Genomic DNA, 21101 nt, shown 5'->3' with positions numbered 1-21101 from the left:
CCAGGCAATATTTATCTGGAAGATATGGAGATGGAGGTGCAAACACTGCCTGGACCTTGGAGAGATATCATAAACTCATGTATAAAGTAAGTAAAGTACATGCGAAATTTAAACACAAGAACATAAATTCTATCTGATTGGTATCAAGACTTGGTAGAGTAGGGTTCGCAATAATTTATGGTATGATATATGCTTCTTTCTAGAGAATACGTCTTTCTCATGTGTAAATTCCAAGGATCTAGCCAGTGTTTGCCACATAGTAAGAGTTCAATATATATTGATTGAATAAAGGCAGGAGTCCACAAGCCCCCAAGAAGTGATTGGGGTAGACTGATTGCATAAATGTCCCCACTTCTTCTCTTCTCCTCATATCCCCACTCTGCAATGTGATTTTGTAGCTCCTCCTGTTAAAAGTTGGAGTCTATTTCCCTACCCCTTAAACCTGAGCTAGCCTGTGATTTGTTTTGGCCAGTAGTGTGTGGTGGCAGTGATGGTATGCCACTTCTGATTCTGGGCCTCAAGAGGCCTTGTATGTCTCTGTCCTCTCATTTGGATATGGCCACAGCCATCTACACAAGCTTGGGCTACACTGGTGGAGGATGAGAGACTATGTGGAAGAGAGCTCAGCTGTCCCAGCACAGGTCATGTAGACCCACCTACAGTCAGTTGACAGGCCCCCAGTGAGCCCATCAAGATCAACAGAGCCTCCTCCTGACTCTCAGCTGACTACAGAGCCATGAGCACAGCCATGTCCAAAAGAATGCCCAGCTGATCCGTGGTCTGGTGAGCAAGAATAAATGTGTGGGTTCTGAGTCACTGAATATTGGTGGTTTGTTACATAGCAATTAATTGTGAGACTATACTGAAACTGCCTGTTCGTTCCTGGCACCCTTGTGGGCTTAAATTACACCAGATTGTACCAAGTCACCCTTTACAGGGCTGGTTTATAATCCATGATTAATGGACAAGTGTGTTGACAAGGGAGGGCCAGCAGATAGCACCACTCTAGAAATTACTTCAACTGCTCACTGGAGGAGCACAAGAACCTGCAAAAGTTTTATTCCCCTGTGCTCTGCTGACTGCCCAGGCCGCTTCAGAACACAGAATAGGCCTTATAGGTCACTGTTGAGAATAAACGTGTAAAGAAATAAAAAACCCACAGCAACGGTTTCTACATCTATATGAGTTAGGAGGTTGGGCAGCACTAATTTCCACACAGGTGAAATTAACTTGGACCCAAATGAAACCAAACACAAGGTCAGCAAGGTTTCCTCTCTTTCATAGATTAACTGAGGGAGAAACAGGATAACACCTGCACCTTGACCGCCAGCCTAAATTAAGCTCTGGTGGTGGCAAACCCCATGCCCTGCAATTTAAAAAAATGGTGTCTCATAGATGAGCCCATGACAAGAGTAGTGGCTACAATTTAGCTTAAAAAAGATCACTTATGGGCAGTTGCCCAACACAGGCCAAGAACAAAAAGCCAGAAATATTCCCAAGGCTCCTGCAATTTGAGCATCTAGAGCCAGGCTATGGGTGCACAGAACAGATGAACTTTGGGGCCAGTGGATCTTCCAGACTTCAAGTCTGTCAGTCCAACACAATTACAAGTGTCTACTCATCTGGCTTCTTGCATAAGGTTTTGGGGCGGGGCTTGTTGGCTACATTTTCTGAAGCCATCCCACCATGCATTTCTGGGGCAGTGCCTGTGCAGTGGGTGAGGTCTGCTCCAGCCATGTCTGGGGAAACCCAGAACCATGTGCAAATCTCGCAAGAAGAGGAGAATGCCTGGCTCACCAGTGGGCTCCCCACCCCCCGCAAAAAAAAAAAAAATCAGAGAAAACAAATATGAGACACAAGGAAGATGAATTCCTTACAGAAAATGTAATGAAAAGGAACTGGTAAGAGGTTCTTTCCTTTATTGGGGAGAGTGCTATTAATAACGGATGACACGATAAAAGAGCTTTTAGTGCTCTCTGACCTGTGCCTATTTCAAACGTCCAACTCTGACCCTTTCACTGATGCCCAGACATAACTCCAGGTTAGTGAAAGTAAGGAGCTACATCTGAAACTGGTTTTTCAAAGCTGCAGACGCTCACATTTGACATCCCTGCTAAGTGAAGAAGAGCCTACAGCAACTGGTAGATTATTAGTAGATTCTGAGAAGTATGGAGTTCCAGGTTCATCCACACTGGGAAAAACCTAAGATAGAGAAGATCATGCTGGGAATCAGGATTTCTCCAATGTCCAGAAGCATAAGGGAATACGCAATCTTTGGGGGAAAAAATCCTAGAGTCCCTAACCAAGGTACTAGTTCATAACCAAGGAGATGATGCAGAATGATAAAATACATCTAACTTTTCTAAATAGTAATTTTTTTAGAGACCATGAGGTTATAAAGAAGCAAATAAACAGAATATATAGACCTTTCTTGGTTAAAGCTGTATTAAACATACTTATATGAACACTACAATAAATCTGCTTTATTCAAGATGGTTGTCCCTGAGACGTCACAAAAATGCCCACTGGTGTCGAAGGATCTCCATGGACTCAGACACAGCTGTAGGGTTCAGGGCATCGTGCTCTCCCTGCCTGGTCCTCTTCCTATGTTGCACTTCCCTCCTCCCCCTCCCACTCTCTCTTCCTCTTTCCCCCTTCTGCTGTCAAGGTTATCTACTGAGCTCTTGCATGTTCTCAGGATGCATGTGTCCTTCCCCTGTTACCTGCCCTGACTCAAGCACAGGGCACACACCCTACCTGTGACATTCAGCACCAAACTTTTTATCTTCCCCCTGATTTACAAATGCCTGGCCACTCACTGTGTGCCTCCCACATCTTCTCCTCACCAACAGCTCCTTCTTTTCTGTTCTCTCGCTGTTGCTCTGCTCTCTCAAGTCCAGGGGTGGTTTTTAACTCTCGCCCCACCCCCCATTGACTTTGGTTTGCTTCTACCATCTCTCAAAAGCTCTCACTGGCTGAAAAGAGTTTTTGCCAGTGTTCTAGAAATCAGTGCTGAACACACACATAACTACATCTATTTAAGGGGAAGGGTGTATCTGGCCACACTACCTTTTGTACCTCTCTCACCTCTGTTCCCAACTTTTGATCAACAGGACCTGTAATAACATGCGCATACTATTTGTTCAAGAAATATTTTGTTGGACCGCTAACAGGATGGATGGGGATGGGATTATTTTGAAAGTGAGTTAAACAAAGGACAATTCTGATTCTCATCCTTCTTTAGTCAAAGCCTCCAACATGCAAAGCAGGAAGATGAGCTCAACTAATATTACTGGTGTATCTTTTTAGAGTTAACATTCATATTAACAATATCATAAGGGAAAATGGATGGAGTTCATCAGTGTTTGAGAACATCTAAAAAGAGAAATATATTTGTTAAGTGTACAGAAGGCATCATGCTGGGAAAAGTAACTGATATCATAAAGAATAAAATAAATAAGCAGGTGAAGTAGGAAACAAAGTGAACAGGAACCAGGAAGAGCTGACCATTAAACTGAAAAAAACACAGAAGGTGGGGGGTGGGGTAGGGGGTGTTGAAATCAGGAATCTGATGCTAGATGGAATTAACAGAAACGTCACGGGTGAGAAGAGTTACCAACTGGAATTTTATATGGCTATAGCAAAATATTAATTCAGAGAAACAGGTCAAATTCTCAACTCCATCTTGTATCAAAGATACGGGAAAAATTACAGAGAGCTGTGCTGAAATACATCACGCTTTCAGGGCCAGTTAAGAGATGAGCCACTCCATGAGGCCTTTCAGAATCAACCCCCGAAACAAAGACTCTTCCTCTTCTGCGCTCTCACATGTCCTTATATAAATGCCATTGAAGAGTCAGGAGTTCTTGATATAAGAAATAAATTCATCAAGGCAATGGGGAAATAGCACCTAAAAAGGAAGGTTTAGGGCAATTAGACTAGTTTTGCCCGAATAAAAGGATATATGATGAAATCCGGCCATTTGTGACAACATGGATGGTTCTTGAGGGTATTATGCCAAGTGAAATAAATCAGAGGGAGAAAGTCAAATACCATATGATCTCACTCATAAGTAGAAGATAAAAACAACGACAAACAAACACACAGCATTGGAGATTGGACTGATGGTTACCATAGGGAAAGGGGGGAGAGGGGAGGGCAAAAGGGGTGATTAGGCTCATGTGTGAGGGGATGGACTATAATTAGTTTTTGGGTGGTGAACATGATGTAATCTACACAGAATTCGAAATATATTATGATGTACACCTGAAAGCTATATATTGTTACAATCCAATGTTACTGCAATTAAAAAATAATAATAATAATAAAAAAGGATATAGACAAATTAAGTTTCAAGCCTAGACGACTGTGGTGCATGTTTCCACTCCATGAGTTAAGCATGGTGAATCTGTAATATACGGCTTCTTGTGCTCACTGCAGGCCCCTCAAAAGCTGATCATGTAGGGAATATATATTCATTTCAGTATTAGTCCAAGCAAATATAATTAGGAAGACTGCCTGACAGCATACAATGGTTCCTCAAGTCAAATATATTTGGAATATTTGCTTTTTTGTTTTATCAATGTCACTGTTCCCCTATCACAAGCATAGTTATCCAAGAGCTGACTATTAATGTAGAAATCTAAGTAGCTGTTTTCAGCATTACTAAGACGTGAAATGGGTTTAAACGTCTAGGGTAGGTGACACATAAAGTAGAAACTGACATGGAAGGATGGTGAGTGATGGGAAAAGAAGGTGAGGATGGAGAGAAAGCAACATCCCTTCTGGAGCTTGTGGTCAAGATCATGGGAAACAAAGAAGGGGCAAGATCTGGGTATAGAAAAGCTTATAGAATAACTAAAAAAGGAAGGAGGAAGGTGAGCAAAGACACCTGATGCAGCAGACAGCAGAAGGCAAGAGAGTGATTCAAGAGTTAGGCAGAAAATCGAAATGAGGCCAACAAACAAGAAGAGGGCAAGTCATTAAAATCTGAGTTTTAAACATTCAAAGGAAATTGATATGCACTTTCTTAGCAATTGTAGAAAGCATTTGGGTAGTGGAAGGAAAAAAGCTATCATAAAAATATAAAAAGTGATAAAAATGACTATTAAATGTATCTGGGATGTAGAACTGTTTTGGTTCAAATTTAAGATCTTATGATTCCATTTTAAAAATGAAAAACTTAGATTTAACTTAGAAAATGACATTGATTTTTATTTCAATGACCACATGTTCCTCACAACAGTTTCACTGACGCAGTACGCTTAGCTTTTTTCTTCCATAATTACTGACGGCTAGTAATTAGGTCCTAGTCCCAAAGTCTTATTTAACCATGACTAAAACAGGGAATGTGAGATTTATTTATAAATCCAAATAAAAAGACTAGTAGCAAAAGAGAACTAATTTACCTCCTTAGACAAAAATTTATGTGGACCTACTCATTTTATACATGGAATTTTCTCAAATACATACACCATCTTTGAAAATGGCCCAGATCAAATCTGGCTGCAGAAGTTTTCTTGGAAAGTCAGTAGATAAGCTAGTATCCAGGGCATTAGGTGAGGGGAAGAAAGCTATCTCCTCTCTGCCTCACGTCCTGAAGCTCTGAACCCAAATAAAATGATCAATAACAACACTTTGGCTGAATATTTGGCTCTCCAGTAGCATTGTCTCTTCCACATTGTTCTTAACACAAAATTCTATGCTCCATTAAGAAGGAAAACCACAAAGGCCTCACTCCATTTACTTTTAGATTCACAGTTACATGAGTAAACATTAGCTGCCAGCTGAATACACTGTCAATGGTTTGGGTTAATCTTCTGGCTCCTTTATTTGACACTGACATTCACGGTTCTTATACAACCAGTGCCAATTTTAAGGTACACAATGGATTTAAGAAGTGTTGTTCACAGGTTTTATGCAACTGGTTCAATAGCTGTGTCACTCAATTTTTACACCAGGTGAGCAGAGCTGTTTCAAAGCCAAGAAGTTCTGAAATCGTGCCCTTGGGGTTTTATCACCACCAAGAAGGCAGCAGAGGTGGAACTCCAGCTCTAAAGAAATGTGCTTTTCCAAGGTCTTGGCGAAACTGTAGGACAGTCACTGTCTGTGTGATATAGCTTTTTCTTTTTTCATGGAAAGAATGTTATGCAAAGAGTATTTAGTCTTATCTTTGAATAAAATGGAATAACGAGGCCCTAAAATTAGTTAATTTTAATACATAAAATAATCTGACATTTGTTCTCACTGATGATAAACATTAATTCTATATAACAATCCTTCTATTTTTATTCTTGAGATTAAGTGAGTCTGTACGATAATGCATGTCTCTAACATAAGCACCTGCCATTTTGTTGACCTTACCAAATGCTAATCCTAGATCAGATCACCTATTAATGAAATGCCTCCCTCTCTGACACAGGGTTTGGGAATCAGAGAAACAACACTACAGCTTCCCAGAGAAAACACATTTTCTTTTCCTGAGCTAGGAGCACAAACTCCATTCCCTCCATTCCTTGAAATTTTCATGAGAAATATTTAACAATTACTGAAGAAATCACTTACTATGATAAACAGATTCAGATAAACAAAAAGGCATAAGAAATTAGCAAAGTTAGATCCTTAAGTGATGGTCAACAGCCTTACCTATCAGGGTGTGGAAGACGGCAGCGATGGCCCCAGCCACCACCATGCACAGGACAGCTTTGGTCCTGTCTCGCTTGCTGTTCACAAACACCAGGCCCACATTTTTAAAGTCACTCATGGGACCCGTGAAGAACTTCATAAGGGAGTACGCCAGCCCGTAGCTCGCCAGCATTTCCACTGCATCCTCTTTGACAGCAGCAATGCCCCGGTTCAAGGCCTGTGGAGGGGAAAAGACAGCCCACAAACAGCATTAGAAATGTCGTCTCAACTCTGGGGAATCACATTTCTAAAGTAAAACTCAGCAGATCATGTTTCTATAGAAACACTAAGCAGTTACAGGGTAAATCTCACTGTAATTTGATAAAGGTTATTAGTTTTCATTTTCATCCACATTAGCTTCAGTTTCAATTAGCTTCTTGTGGGGGAGATACCTGTTTGTTGGGGTTAAAGTAATAGAAAGAACCCAATGGGTGTATTATGTTAATATCAGAAAATAATTCTAAGAAGTTTTGGTTAAAAGCTTAACATGTTAAATTTTATTTGTAGGCTGAATCTACATAACAGCAACAGGCATTCTGGAATGAGTCAGCCACTTCATATGGAGTGGGGGATGGTATTTTTTTCTTTAAGGAAGCTGTGTGTGTGTGTGTGTGCATGTGCACCCATAACCTGAAATGCTGTGTATGTGTTATGTAGGTACCCTTCATAGCACAGAGTGAGTTCTATGCTATGAAAAAAGATACTGAAGGAATTTAGTACATCATCAATGGATCCTATTCACCTAATTCTCAGCGTATTTTAACTTGAAATATATTCCTGTGCTCTGTGCAGACAAATATGAAAAGAAAACTTGAAACCAAATACACTGTTTTTGGATAATGCTTGCTCAAGAAGATGCAGTCATAGAATATTCTGATTATTTTAATCATCCTCCATGAGGGACCCTCTGAAGTACTGGTGGCCTTGTCAGGATGGCATTTCCAAATGAACTTTCCCACCTACTAGACAAATAAATTACACTGGAGATGGTGGGGATGGATGTCCAGGAGGAGAGAACTTTATTAAAAACATGTCACCAGGGGCCAGCCCCGTGGCCAAGTGGTTAAGTTCCTGTGCTCCGCTTCTGCGGCCCAGGGTTTCGCTAGTTCGGATCCCGGGCGCGGACATCGCACCGCTCATAAGGCCACGTTGAGGCGGCGTCCCACATGCCACAACTAGAAAGACCCACAACTAAAATATACAACTATATACTGGGGGGATTTCAGGAGAAAAAGCAGAAAGAAAAAAAAAAACCCAAAACATGTTGCCAGATCTGCCTCTGAGAAGTTTTAGGTTCACAGCAAAATGGAGCAGAAAATACAGTGTTGCCATATTCCCTCTACCCCAACACACACACAATATCCCCCACTATCAACATCCCACCCCAGAGTGGTACATTTATTACAATCAATGAGCCCATATTGGTGCATCATAATAGCTCAAAGTCCAGAGTTGACACTAGGGTTCACTCTCGGTGTTGTATATTCTAGGGGTTTTGACAAATATATAATGATACGTACCCACCATTATAGAGTTGAACATCCTATGCAAAGTACTGTTAGCAGGAATGTATTTATAGGAAAATACCAATGCGTAAAATGATTTTAGAAAAATCTAGATTAAAAATGTAGCTGTAGGAATTCAGTATCATTCTTCTGACAAAGTTGGTATTACATAAGCTAGTTTATGATAATGGTTTCCAATTTTATCTCCAATTCTCTTTTCCTTTTTCCAATAACTTAAAAACTTCCATAAGAACCTTCTCAGCCTTTGCAGAGCATACCTGCCATCATGGCTTCTTTAGAAAGAAATTTCCTTCTATGAAACCTGTCTAATACCTTAACGCCCTAAAGCAAAATAAAAGCCAGCCAGCTCCTCGATGATATTCCCGTGTTCAGTAGGTGTATCTAGTCAGGGGGTTTCCTGTTGTACGTCAAAACCTCTCACTTGATAATCTTCCAAATTAATTTCCTTTTGGATTTCCGCAGTGGATGCTGTTGGTGTCCCACCCAGATCTCCTTTACTGGGTAGTGCACCCACGCCCAGGGTGCCACACCGGACCCCCAGATAGCACACAGCCAATGCCTGGCTGACACAGGGGTATAAAAGATCAGCTCCCATACCTCAGGGAGGGATCAGTCTAGTACAATTCATGTTCCAGAGGTTCCCTGTGGGACCAGGTGGAAGCTGGTCTCAGTGGAGACCACATCCTTGCTTCCCTTTTCCTCACTGCCCACTGCTTCTGTCCCCGCTTCTCCTGAGAGCACGCACTCAATGCACCACTTGCACAAGAGCTCCCCAACACCGGTTCTGCTTCCAGAAAACCCAACTTAGGACAACTTCAAATCACGTTTCTCTCAAGACACTGAGAACAGTATATGGTTTGTGCTTTTTCCTTCTTATCCTTCCCCAAATCTATCACTGTAAATTGTTTACTTTTTTATTGCTAAAATGTTTGTTCAAATTTAAATGATATGGATTATTTGGCATAAGTTTAAAAAGCATATAGGAGGGCACCTACATAATGGAGAATTAGACTTTTTATGTGTCTTTTTTTTTTGAGGAAGATTAGCCCTGAGCTAACATCTGCTGCCAATCCTCCTCTTTTTTGATGAGGAAGACTGGCCCTGAGCTAACATCCATGACCATCTTCCTCTACTTTATATGTGGGACACCTGCCACAGCATGGATTGTCAAGCAGTGCATAGGTCCACACCCGGGATCCAAACTGGTGAGCCGTGGGCCGCAGAAGCAGAACGTGCAAACTTAACCGCTGTGCTACCGGACTGGCCCCAAGACTTCTTCTGTGTCTTGTTGGCAAAGCTTTATTTATCCTTTGCTAAAAAGACACCAGCCCTGGCTGGGGCATCCACTGCAATGCTCCCTATTTCCACCAACAGTTCCTTGATGGAGTTTTAAACCCAGAGCTGAGGCAGGTGAGGAGAAAGAAGGACGAGGGAATGATGGCCCTGTCAGCAAGACTGAGTGTGAAAGCTTCACGGAGCTCAACAATTAAGGTAACTCGGGGGAAGAGCACAGGGCTTAGAGCCATGTAGACTTCAGTTGGATCGGCATCCATCACTTAATTACTGAGTGGCCTTGGCCAAGGTACTTATCCTCGCAGAAATAACCCAACTGATCTTACATTGGATATAAGTAGTGCGCAGGGCGCCAAGCACTGACTGGCCTAGAGAAGGCACTAGAAGCCAGGATTTTTGTCTATTTTGTTTACCACTCGACACCTATCATCTTGCTACATCATAAACACTCAAATGTTTGTTGAATGAATGAATGAACTAGGTATCTTCTATCAGGAACTTTAATGTTCATACTAATTTTTATGAACTTAAAAAAAATTACACTTTGATTGTAGGATGCTATTACTTGTAAGATATACCATTGATTTAATGTTTTGAATGACCACATTAAATGTATACCATGAATGAAAAACGTCTCCTGATCTCAGGAAAGATTAAAATGCAAGGAAAAAAGAGCTTTAGAATTGAGGTCACATGCTACATTAATATTATTAGCTTTTTACTATTCTTCTTTGTAGCAAGTATTTCCCCCAATTTGTTCACATCTTAATTTCATGATTTTCTTTTGATGCCAGGAATGTTAAGTTATTATGTAGCTGATCAATCATTTCAAGGAGTTTCTTTCCATATTTTGGACTTTGCCATTCTTACCCATCCATAGATAAGGTAATTTTGTTCTAGTTTATGTTTCATGGGCACACTTAACTTTTTAACCCTCCTGGAACTTACTGTGTGAGATATGGCTTAAAATTAATTTTCTCAAAATAGTTTATTTCTTCAAAACTAATCTGAATAAAACACCATTGCCCACGTATTTGTGATGTTTTCTTATCCATCATTAGTTCTTATGTGTCCTCAGGTACCTCTTATTTGCTTTGTCCCTGTCTCCTCTGCTTACCCTGTTTTCCTTCATAGCCTGTTCATCACCCAATATTATATTGTCTGTTTACTTGTTATTTGTCTTGTTTTCTGTCTTCTCCAGCCGAATGTGAGCTCCAGGGCACAGAGAACTTTGTCTGGTTCATGCTACATCCCCAGACCTACAGCATAGTAGGGGATCCACGATAGGTGATCTGTAACTATTTGAATGAATGAAGAAAAACGTACACAAGCAGCATAAACATTTACTGTGATAGGTACTGAAGAAATAGGCTACTGAGCTGGGGACTTGGAGAAAGCTTATTCAGGTGGACTAGACAAGGAAACCCCCCCAAAGAGGTGACATTTGAGCTGAGACCAGAAGAACAAGAATGAACCAGCTGTATGAAGAGCTGGAGGAAAGTCTGGTGTTTTTAAGGAACAGAAGGGAAGCCAGTAAGAGAAGAAGAGAGGGGGATACAGTGAGTTTGGAAAAGTAGGTGATGCTGAGGTCACCCCAGGTCATGGTGAAGAATGTGTGCTTTGTTCTACAAGCAGTGGGAAGCCATTGAAGGGTCTGAGCACAGGTGGGACAGAGGCTCATGCTGGCCGTGGGGATAGGAGTGGGCTGGAGAGGGAAGGGCAGAAGCAAGAAGTCAAGAGTTTTATGGTAATCCAGGTAAGAGAAGGTGATGGCTTAGACTAGAGTGGGATAGTGGAGATGGAGAGACATGGATTGATTTGAGAGCTTTCTGGAGGTGAAATAAATGAATCTGCTGATGGACTACATGGTAGGTGTGAGGAAAAGGGCAAAATCAGAGTTGACCGTTGAGTTTTTTGACTTGAGTTACTGGTCAAATGTTATATGTAGCTATTTACTGAGATGGCGAGACTGGGGAGAGAAGGTTTAGGAGGAAAAAGCAAGAACTCCACTTGGGAGCCCCCTACTGGGTTTCAGATACTCATTAGAATTCCAAATAGAGAAGTCAAGCACAGTAGTTGGCCATGTGAGTCTGGAGTCCGGGGGAGACATCTGGGCTCTGGACATACATTTAGAGGTCATCAGCATATAGATAGTATTTAAAGGTAGGAGACTAAATGAGATCATCTAGACAGGATATAGATAGAAAGCAGTCCAAGATTCAGCCTAGTAGCACTCTAGAAATAAATTTGAACAAAAAAGACGTGGCAAGCCTTCCATGTTATCCCAGTATTGTAACTATGCTGTAATTTAATGTTAATTAGCTAGCTAGTGCTGTTCTGGCCACATCACTCCCAAACACTACTGCGTCTCTAGCTAAGACCAGGAAGAACAGCTGCAGAGGAAGAGCCATGGTCTTGAAATTCAGCTAAAGAAGTGTCTGGGCTGTCTTCGGAATGAATTAGGCCTTGAGTCAGAGTTCTGTCCCAAGATAGTCATAAGTACAGAGGTTCACTTGTAGTTTAAAGGCAAAGTGTCTAAACATTCAGGAGCTTTCCAAAGTAAAGACACCTTAGGACCAAACCTAACAGTAGTCCAACCATGGTAAATATGAAGCTGCCCTTCAATCACAGCCTGGTTCTGGGCGCAGGTGGCACGGCTCAGGGCCCTCACACTTCATATCAGTGTTCTCTACACCGTGGACACTCAACAATGTGGAATATTTGACTTAAGAACAGATCCGGGTTCAGAAGCTGTTTAGTGGATCCTACATGCCTTAGTACCTCCCAGCGTCTGCCAGGTTCATGGTGTCCTGTTGCCTGATTTCTTCTGCCTAGAAAGTTAGCAAAACTACAGGATATTAGAAAGTAAAAAACACAACCTCCATGGAAACGGCTAACAAGTCCTCCATGTGATCTCCCTGGTATGAACGGCCTTAGACCATTAAACCCTAAAAGAGATCCTGACATTTGAAACCTGGGCTCTGGAGACCAGAAACACCTCTCTACTGCACACTCAGATTCTTCACACCCAGAGACACCACTCATCCCAATCCTGCCAGTCATTTCACGCCAGTGTGAACAGCAAGCATTCCTTGCCAGCGGGGAGGAATGTTGTATCTCCTGAGAAACAGGTCCAGGAGGTGTCGCCTCCTCCCTGGGAGCAGGGCTGGTGCACAGGCAGCTTATCTCCTGTTGGGGAGCTCTGTGAGGCTCTCTCTGTTTCTCCCACTGTATCTATTCTAAATTTCATTCAAGTTGTCACTCTCCTGACTCTTCTCTACCTTCTCTCTCTCGGCTCCTCCTATCTGTCCTTCCTGAATCCTCTAGCCTATATTTCATGGTCATCACTTTAACCACACCCTTGTCAATACCCACAACTCATTGTTTGCAAATATCTGACTTTGGATTCAACTATTTATTTACCTATTCCACTCTTATCTATATTTATAGACTTCTACTTGGGCTTTGAGAGCGGCTGGAATCAAATATACAACAACACGGACTGTTGCCACGATGCACGTCTCCATCCTCAACTGGGCTGTTAGCTGCTTAGTTATGCTTCCATCCCTCCATTCCTGTCTCAGTATTCCTAGGCTGCCTCATTCTCTGTTACTCAGCAGATAACCGCACATCGTACTTCATCTGGAATTTGGAATCCATCAGGCAGATACTAAATTTCTTGTTGCTTCTCTCCCTACAACAAACCTCAGCAAAACACAATTGCCCCAAACCCTTCCTCACCTCCTCTCTCCTGTTACAATGGAAAGGCCAGTCTGACCTGGCCGAGGTCAAGGTGAGACTAAGGCTATTTACCTGGTCTCTGTGTTTATGTCCCTCCAAACTTGTCAGGAGCCACCATCTTCCTCTCCTACTTGTCTGATCTTTGCTACTTGGCTGGCTCTTTCCCATCAACATTTACACATGCATAAATTTCTTCCATCTTAAAAATAAATCTTCTCTTGACTCTTCTCTTTAGTTTCTGCCATTTTTCTCACCTTCCTTTCATAGATAACTTCTATAAAGTGTTACCTGTTCTCATTATTTCCACCTTGGTTCTTCTCACTTACTCCTCAGCCTGTCAGAATAGCAGCTCCAAAAGTGCAGGAACCTTATCTGTATCCCAGAACTATAGCTAGACCACGGTCTGGTCATATTCTAGGTGGTCAACAAAGAGTAATTTGTTGAATGCACTCACTGAGTTGTGGCTTCTGCCTTCCCTGCCCCCACACACGCTCTTCCTGCTAAATCAAATGGGCCCTTTTCAGTCCTCATCTTTCTGACCCTCAGCAGATCTGACCCTGTTGGCCACTCTCTCTTTGAAATGCTTTTCCCCCTTGGCTTCAATGACATTGAGGTTTCTAGGTTTTCCTCCTATCTCTTCTGCTTCAGCTCTTTCTCCTTGATGCTTTCCATTTCTTTGTCTCTTAAATGTTGGTGTTCCTTGGGTTCTGTCTGGGGCCCTCTCCTCTTCTCACTCTCCACTTTCGCTCAGTGATCCCACCCCTTCCCACAACTTCAGTTACTTCCTCTCTGCTCAAGATTCTCAGATCCATCTCTCCAGACTTCTCAGACATCTCCTAGGCTCCAAACCCACATATCTCCATTTGAATGTCTCACTGGCACCTCACACTCCACATTTCCAAACCGAGTTCCCCATCTGCTAGGTTACTTGGGTTCCTGCAGACCTGGCCTTCCTCTTGGGTTTCCTGTGTGAAGGAATGCATGCAGGGTTCCCACCCAGAAGCCTGAGCATCCCCCTGGATGCCTTTTATCCTTCACACGGACAGATTTCTTGGTCCCATCCATACTCGTTCCCTAGTCACTCCTGAATCTGTCCAGTTCTCTCCAGCTCCACCCTGGGTCAGGTCACTAATGGTTTTTCTGTACCCACTCCCTCCTTCCCTCCACACTGTGGTCAGATCACAAAAATCCAAATTCCTAAAAGTGCATCCAAGGTGCTTTGGGCTGCACCCTGTTCATAGACCACGGGCTCCATAGACGTTGCTCTAAATGTCTATAATGGTGTCTGGCACACGGTTAGAAGGCATCCAATAAATATTTGTGCAATGAATGAAGCATCACAAAGGCCATTCATGATCTGACCTTGCTTGTCTTTCTGGTCTCAACTCAACAATTCCCTTGTACTGTGTGCTTTATGAGGCCTAAACTACTTGCGGTTTTCTAGCTATACCATGTTCTCTTTCATCTAAAGGCCTTTGCTTAAGCTCTTTTCTCTCTATACAATCACCTTTACCCCTGTCCCCACCCCATTTACCTGGTAAACTCATAATCAGTTTAGGAATCACAGTTTCCGGGAAGCCATTCCCTAGGCCCAGCCTCTCTGTGCTCTGCAGCAGGCTGCACAGACCCTGGACCCCATTACTGTACTCATCCGTGCATTGTGGCTGCCTGTTTACTTGACCTCCCATCTCACCAGACTACTTGAGGCAGGGACTGGGCTCATTTGTCACCAGTTTTCCTACAACTACTCAGCACAATGCCTAACATATAGTTAAAAATCAACACATGAACAAATGAACGTATTAGTTGTAACATACAACTTACATCTTATTGTTTATAAACAAAATGCTCCAACTGCAGTTTTGGTTTTCTGGGTAAATAAACCTATTTTCGGTAGAACCTATGTATTTAAAATACGCTAAGTGATGGCAGTAGTACTATATGCATTCTTGTAAGTTCTGATATTTTCTCAAGAGACAGGAAAGGATTTCCACTGCCATTTCTACTATGCCACACTGGGTACCCGGTAAGTATTGGATAAAGGTTGGCTGCTTAACTGTAGACAGATGGACACAAATAGAACGTAACATTGGGCCACATGATTAGAATCTTAAGTGTAAAGCTTAGGCAAAGATTTTTTCCAACTCCCTTTTTTTCATGTCTTTTGGATGTCAACTGGGATACAGGACAAACTGCTGCCCTACGGAGTTAAATACTATAAAGGAAGTTAGCTGCTGTGAGAAGGAAATCAGAATTTTATATTCAAAGGATAAGAGAATCTTCTCTGCCCAGACCCTGGAGAAGCCGAGAGAACCCTGCTAAGAGCAAGGTGTGCCACTGACAGATACCCAGGGTGGTAATCTCCAAATTTCAAAAGATGGGTGCTTGTAAGGGCAACAAGGCATTGAGAGAGATGGCTACGCAATTCAGGAAGTGCCAAGGGCTGCCACACCCTGATCCTGTAACTGACATTCATGGCCGCACGGTAAAAAAATGATCCTATTGCTCATACAGAAATGGCTTTTCAACTTTTTCCACAAAAAGCTGTTGAGCTGGAAACTGGTATTGTTCCCTAGAACAGCAAGAGATTATTATATGAAATGTTCAAAGTCCCATTTTTTTACTTTTAGCAAGATGACTACTTCCTTCACTGGCCTCGTCCTGGATTAGAAAAACCAATGGGACTCAGAGCTAGGTAATAATTCTGTCTTGCTAGACTGTCACCTGATCTCTTTGGTAAGAGAATAGTCCTCTGTCAGCTTCAACAATCAGCTTCATCAATCCTGTTACGCCTGTTGTGACAGGAAGCAAACTCACTATTGTTGCAAAAGAAATATAGTTTAAAAGTCTTTCTCAAACCCAAGGTCTTCAGAAAATTTACGTTTACAGAGAATTCAGAAGTACATGTGTAGGCAAAGCTACCTGTGGGAACAGCTTCTTCCAACGACATGGTTAATCAGCATCTTTGGATTTCAACCCTCTCAAGGAGGCTGGGTTCCTGTAATTTTCCACTGTTATTGTTCTGTTCGTCTGTATTTTAAAAAGTGGTTTGGGTTAAATTAGAACATTTGTCTTCCCGGTAGTTTTCCAGCCATGTTTTATTTTCCCAAGGATCTATACCCCTCCAAATGAGACACCTCACCCTGTTTAGCTGGAGATGAAGCCAAGAACTTGACACCCACACATGAGGTTGTGGTTTAAAGAGAGCAGGAGTAAGATGATGCCTGATCTCTTTAGCAGTCAAAGTCATTGCTCTGTGCAATGCTGTCCATATTTAGTGCTTTTTGAAAACCCGGAGACAACAATGGGTGAGTCAAAAATATGACAGTTTTTTTCTGTCACTTCCCACACCTGGAGAGGAGTTTCTATAAAGAAAAGAGAAAAGCTATCCAACAGGTACAAAGTCTGGCGAACTCAGTTTTCTCTTGTCAGTTTCCTTAAGATTTCAGAGGAAACAAAAAGCATTTTACTTTTTGACCTCTTCATCTGGAAATACGCAAATTCATTAAAGGATATATTTTAGCATTGTAGGAACCTCCTCAAATCCTCCTAATCTTTCATCAAACATGAAGGTTCTTCATCTGGCTAAAAACTTTAATTCAAGATGGTGGGAGGCTTGACAAAGAAAAAATATTACTGTAGAATTCTAGTGTACTTTAAAAAACCAAGCTTCCTGTGCCATTTAAGAACATTCACTTATTCCTCACTTTGATCTCACATCTCTACTATTATTGGATTTCCCATATTTTCTATAATTTTTTTATACTTATAAAGTTATACAGTCCTTAAGTGATCATATTTCTTGGTTAATATCTCAAGATCATATTCACTCCACTTCTGAACTGAATTTAAAATACTTTTATATTAAAAACAAAACACTCCATAAACAATAGTCTGAATAAAAGACTAGCTGTGGGATCTGAGGAGTCTTTTCACTAACTTGCATACTTTCTCTCTGCCTACATACTTACAGACGCTGCTTACACACACACTCTCTTCCTGCTGAGTAACAGCTTTTTTTCTTGATTACTCTAGCACCTTAAATTTGGCTGTGGATCTCTGAGCAGCTCAGTCTCCATTCCTTTTTCTAACTCAACAGCAACATTCAGACGTGTCATCCATTGCCTTCCATTGACATTTATAAATGCATTTAGACCAAGAGAGGAAAAAGTGAATGCCTATTTGTGTTTGAACCTTATGAAACCCAATGACCACAATAATGATGAAAATATCTTAGCAGCTAACATTTACTGAGTGCTTGCTTTGAGACAGATTCTACTGTAAGGTCTTTACTTCCCCAACAACTCTGTGAGGGAGGTTCTATTATTTCCCAACTTGCTGTTGAGGTAACTGGTACATGGAGAGGCTAAGTCTCTTGTCCAGGGTAAGAGAGAGCTGGGAGAAGAATCCAGACATCTTGACCTCAGGCCTTAAGATCCTAAGCACCCCTCTATCACATTGAAACCAAGCCCTCCTTTCACTTTGAATGAGATATCGCAGTTGGTGCCAAATGCTTACTTTAAACAGAGAGGATTAGATGATCAGATCAAAGGGAATTTTTGGATAAAGACTATTTTTATGAAAAATTCCAGAGGTCCTGAAGTAAAGATTGTTTTTTAAACAGCACTGTGTAGCAAGCGCTCCAAGTGCACAGATGGATGATGAACAGATGAGACTGAAGTTGTCACAGATCTGAGCCTCGCCAAGGAAAGGAGGATCAAAGAAATCAGGTCCCCTCTGCTCTGCAATCAGCTCTACAAAGCACGGCAATGAACAGAAAGGAAACCTGTGAACACGGCATCATGTGGGCTGTGTCAGCAAGCACAGGTGCATGTTCCACCACCATCAGCGTGGTAGAAACGCTAAGAGGCTTGCTACAGTGGCCTTTGGAAGACGTGGACAAGAATGTTTATGGCCTTCTTTTATACTTAAGATAACGCATCATCCCAATATCTTTAACTTATCTGAGGGTTTTATTCGCTTCCCAGCTGTAGGATTCATTTATTCTGCATGAGGTTCAGCTGTGACTCAGTGCTGGGCTTTAAATGACTGGCACACACCAAGTTTCGTGAAAGATTTCTAAGGCTCTCGGGCTTTTGATGTGATCGTTTTTAAGAGGTGAATGAAGGGATTCAAAATTAGTCACCAAACAGGTTGGTCCAGGCAGCTCACGAATGTCTACAGTGTCCTACACACACGCAAACATGCACAGGCGTGCACACGCACACTGAGACAGGACTCCCAACAGAATTCAAACAACCAATATTTCATGTGACAAGGCTGTCTTCAGTGTGTGCTTTGCTGTGTGTAAGTAGGCTTGTCATTACCTCCCATCCTCCCACTGCTATTATTAATTTCAATTATTGACCCGATTTATGGTATTCTGGGTGAAGTGAAATCATCTCACTGAACACGCTGTTTAGAACACAATACAAGTGAGGTCAAAGGGTACCACTGTAGCACAAGCAAATTAGGAAAGTGTCAAACGGTGTCACTGATCGTAGCAGGGATTTAAGAATTACATACCCTGAATTTAATTTGTCTTTACAACTATAACCATGCTCTATGCCTAATATTTTTCACCAAGAAAACTGATATGATAAAGTCACAGGCTATAGAACCACATGGATAAAATTAAAGTGCTTAGAAAATCTCTAGACTAAAGAGAAAACCAATACATTTTTATCACTTGCTATTTCTTACATATAATACACAAGCTAATAAACGCACAATGCTGAGCTTCATTCAGCAAGTCCAGATTCACTATAATCTAGGTTTGTACTTTTGAAAATCAGAGTAGCCTGGAGAGCTGTGTTGCTCCAGCCTTCTCACCTACAGGGACGAGGGGATGCAGGGCACCCAGTGAAAGGAGACATCTGCATCCTTCCCCACCTGGTCCTCAGAGACCTGGAAGGATGCTGCAGCCACAGAAGCATATTTGTTGACAGCATATAATAATTCATTCAAGAAACATTTATGGATCACATGAAGAATAACAGCCTCTTACATATGCAGTACGGCAAAGTCTTGAACATGCCCTCACACAGTATCTTACTGGTTCTGTCTAACGCTACAACAACAGGCTAAGGATTGAAAATTCCCATTTTGTAAAAATGGAAATCGAGGCTCAAAGAGATCCCAGGACTTGTCCAAGGTTCTTGGGTAATAGACAGCGCAGCCTAAGCCAGAAGTCAGTGAGACCATTAGCCTGGGGCTCTTTCCTCCTTTAACACCATACTGACACCAGACGGTGGAAGGGTTGGGTGGGATATACACCTCTCCACCCTCAGCAAAGCAGGGGCTGGGGGGGGGGTGCACATCCTCACATAGACATGTGTCATTACTTGTCCAGACATTTAAGTATTGAAAATACTTATTACTAAAGGAAATCATTTTTATGTAATGGTTATTTAGTTTGGGGAATTGAACTAAACTGGGGGAATTACACTTTTCTTATAAAAAAAAGGTACATTAGCTGAGTTAAAACTTCCTCGAGGCTTTCCTCTTTAAAAGGAGTACAGGGCAGGGTCCCAGAATCTAGCGGTGCTGCCGTAGGTGGCAGAGTGCAGGCCTGGTCAGCCTCTACCCTGCGGTCTGGGCAGGGAAGCCCTACAGGACAAGCAGCTTGGGAAAGCTCCCTGGACCAAAGCTTCCAGGGAGATCTCTGCGAGCGCCTGGGCAGGACATCTGTTAAAGTGGCACAAGCCCAATCAAGGCCCTAATGATTCCAAACAGGGGAAGATCTGTGATGTTGTCCCCTCTGCCAGCGGGACAGTTAACTCTCGTGCCACCTGACTCCAGAAATGTCTGCTGGTCAGGCCCAGCACTCTTTCAGTGGCTCCAGGATACCGTGTGAAATCTTCCAAGTGTGCTGGGCTTGTTTTCTCTCTTTGTTTCTGATGGCACAGTCTATGTCTTATTAGACTAATAAATTTATTAGACCAATATTAGACTAATAAACTGCCTCTCTCCCATTATAAAAGAGACAAAACTATACAATTCTTGGGAATAAATTCAACAAGGAGTATAGTTCCTAAATAAATAAACCACAGAATTTTCTTGAAGTTCATAAAATAAGACCTGAATAAATGGAGAGGCAAGCTATGTTCCTTGATGAGAAGACAATGTTATAAATATATCAGAGATCTCTCCGAATTCCTCTGTAAGTTTAATGGAGTTTCAGTCCAAATTCCAGAGATTTGGGTTTTCATCTGGGCGTGGGTAAAATGCTTTTCAGCTTTATATGGGAGGAGAACCAAGAAAACACGATAAAGAAGTCTAGAGGGGGCACTCCCCTTACCAGATATTATAGGTTACTAGAGAGAAGGTGGCTCAGGAGAAGAAATGCTATAATGGAGCATATACACAGGAAAAGACGCTCTACCACAAAGGTGATCAGGGAAATAAAAATGGAAACAAGACTGCCATCAGATTAAAAAAATTAAAATGCCTGATAAAATCCATTGCTGGTGAAGATATGGCGCAATGGGCTTTCATCGCATTCAATTTCATACAGTATTGGCTGGAGTTTTAAGTGCTATAATCTTGTGGAAAAGGAATATGTCAAGAGGTATTAAAATGAAAAGCGTACCAACTCTTGGCCCGGTAATTCCCCTTTAGAGATCCATCCAAACAAAATAAAGCAGCAGTACATACTGCCACGCATACAGAGGCATTATTAAAGCATTCTTTGTAACAGCAGACAGCTGACAACAATTCGTCTGTCCGCCAATGTAGGGAAAGCTAAATAATGATGGTGAGTCCACACAGTAGGATGTTGCACAGCAACCACCAAGCATGAGGTGGACCTAATATATTGAACCAGAAAGAAGCCCATGATACAGTGTTAAGTAAGTT

General features: G+C 41.9%; 1 protein-coding gene across 2 annotated transcripts in view; it reads right to left on the bottom strand.

Annotated features, from left to right (window-relative positions):
• ANKH (ANKH inorganic pyrophosphate transport regulator) overlaps positions 1-21101 on the bottom strand; it is a 139677-nt gene that overhangs the window by 53834 nt on the left and 64742 nt on the right. For both annotated transcript variants that reach the window (XM_008517464.2, XM_070587173.1), the window contains exon 2: positions 6646-6862. In XM_008517464.2, coding sequence (XP_008515686.1) covers positions 6646-6862 — 217 coding nt within the window. The remainder of the gene's footprint in view (positions 1-6645; positions 6863-21101) is intronic.

This window comes from Equus przewalskii, chromosome 20 (assembly GCF_037783145.1).
Source record: "Equus przewalskii isolate Varuska chromosome 20, EquPr2, whole genome shotgun sequence".
NCBI lineage: Eukaryota > Metazoa > Chordata > Mammalia > Perissodactyla > Equidae > Equus > Equus przewalskii.
This window is presented reverse-complemented; position numbering and strand designations above follow the sequence as displayed.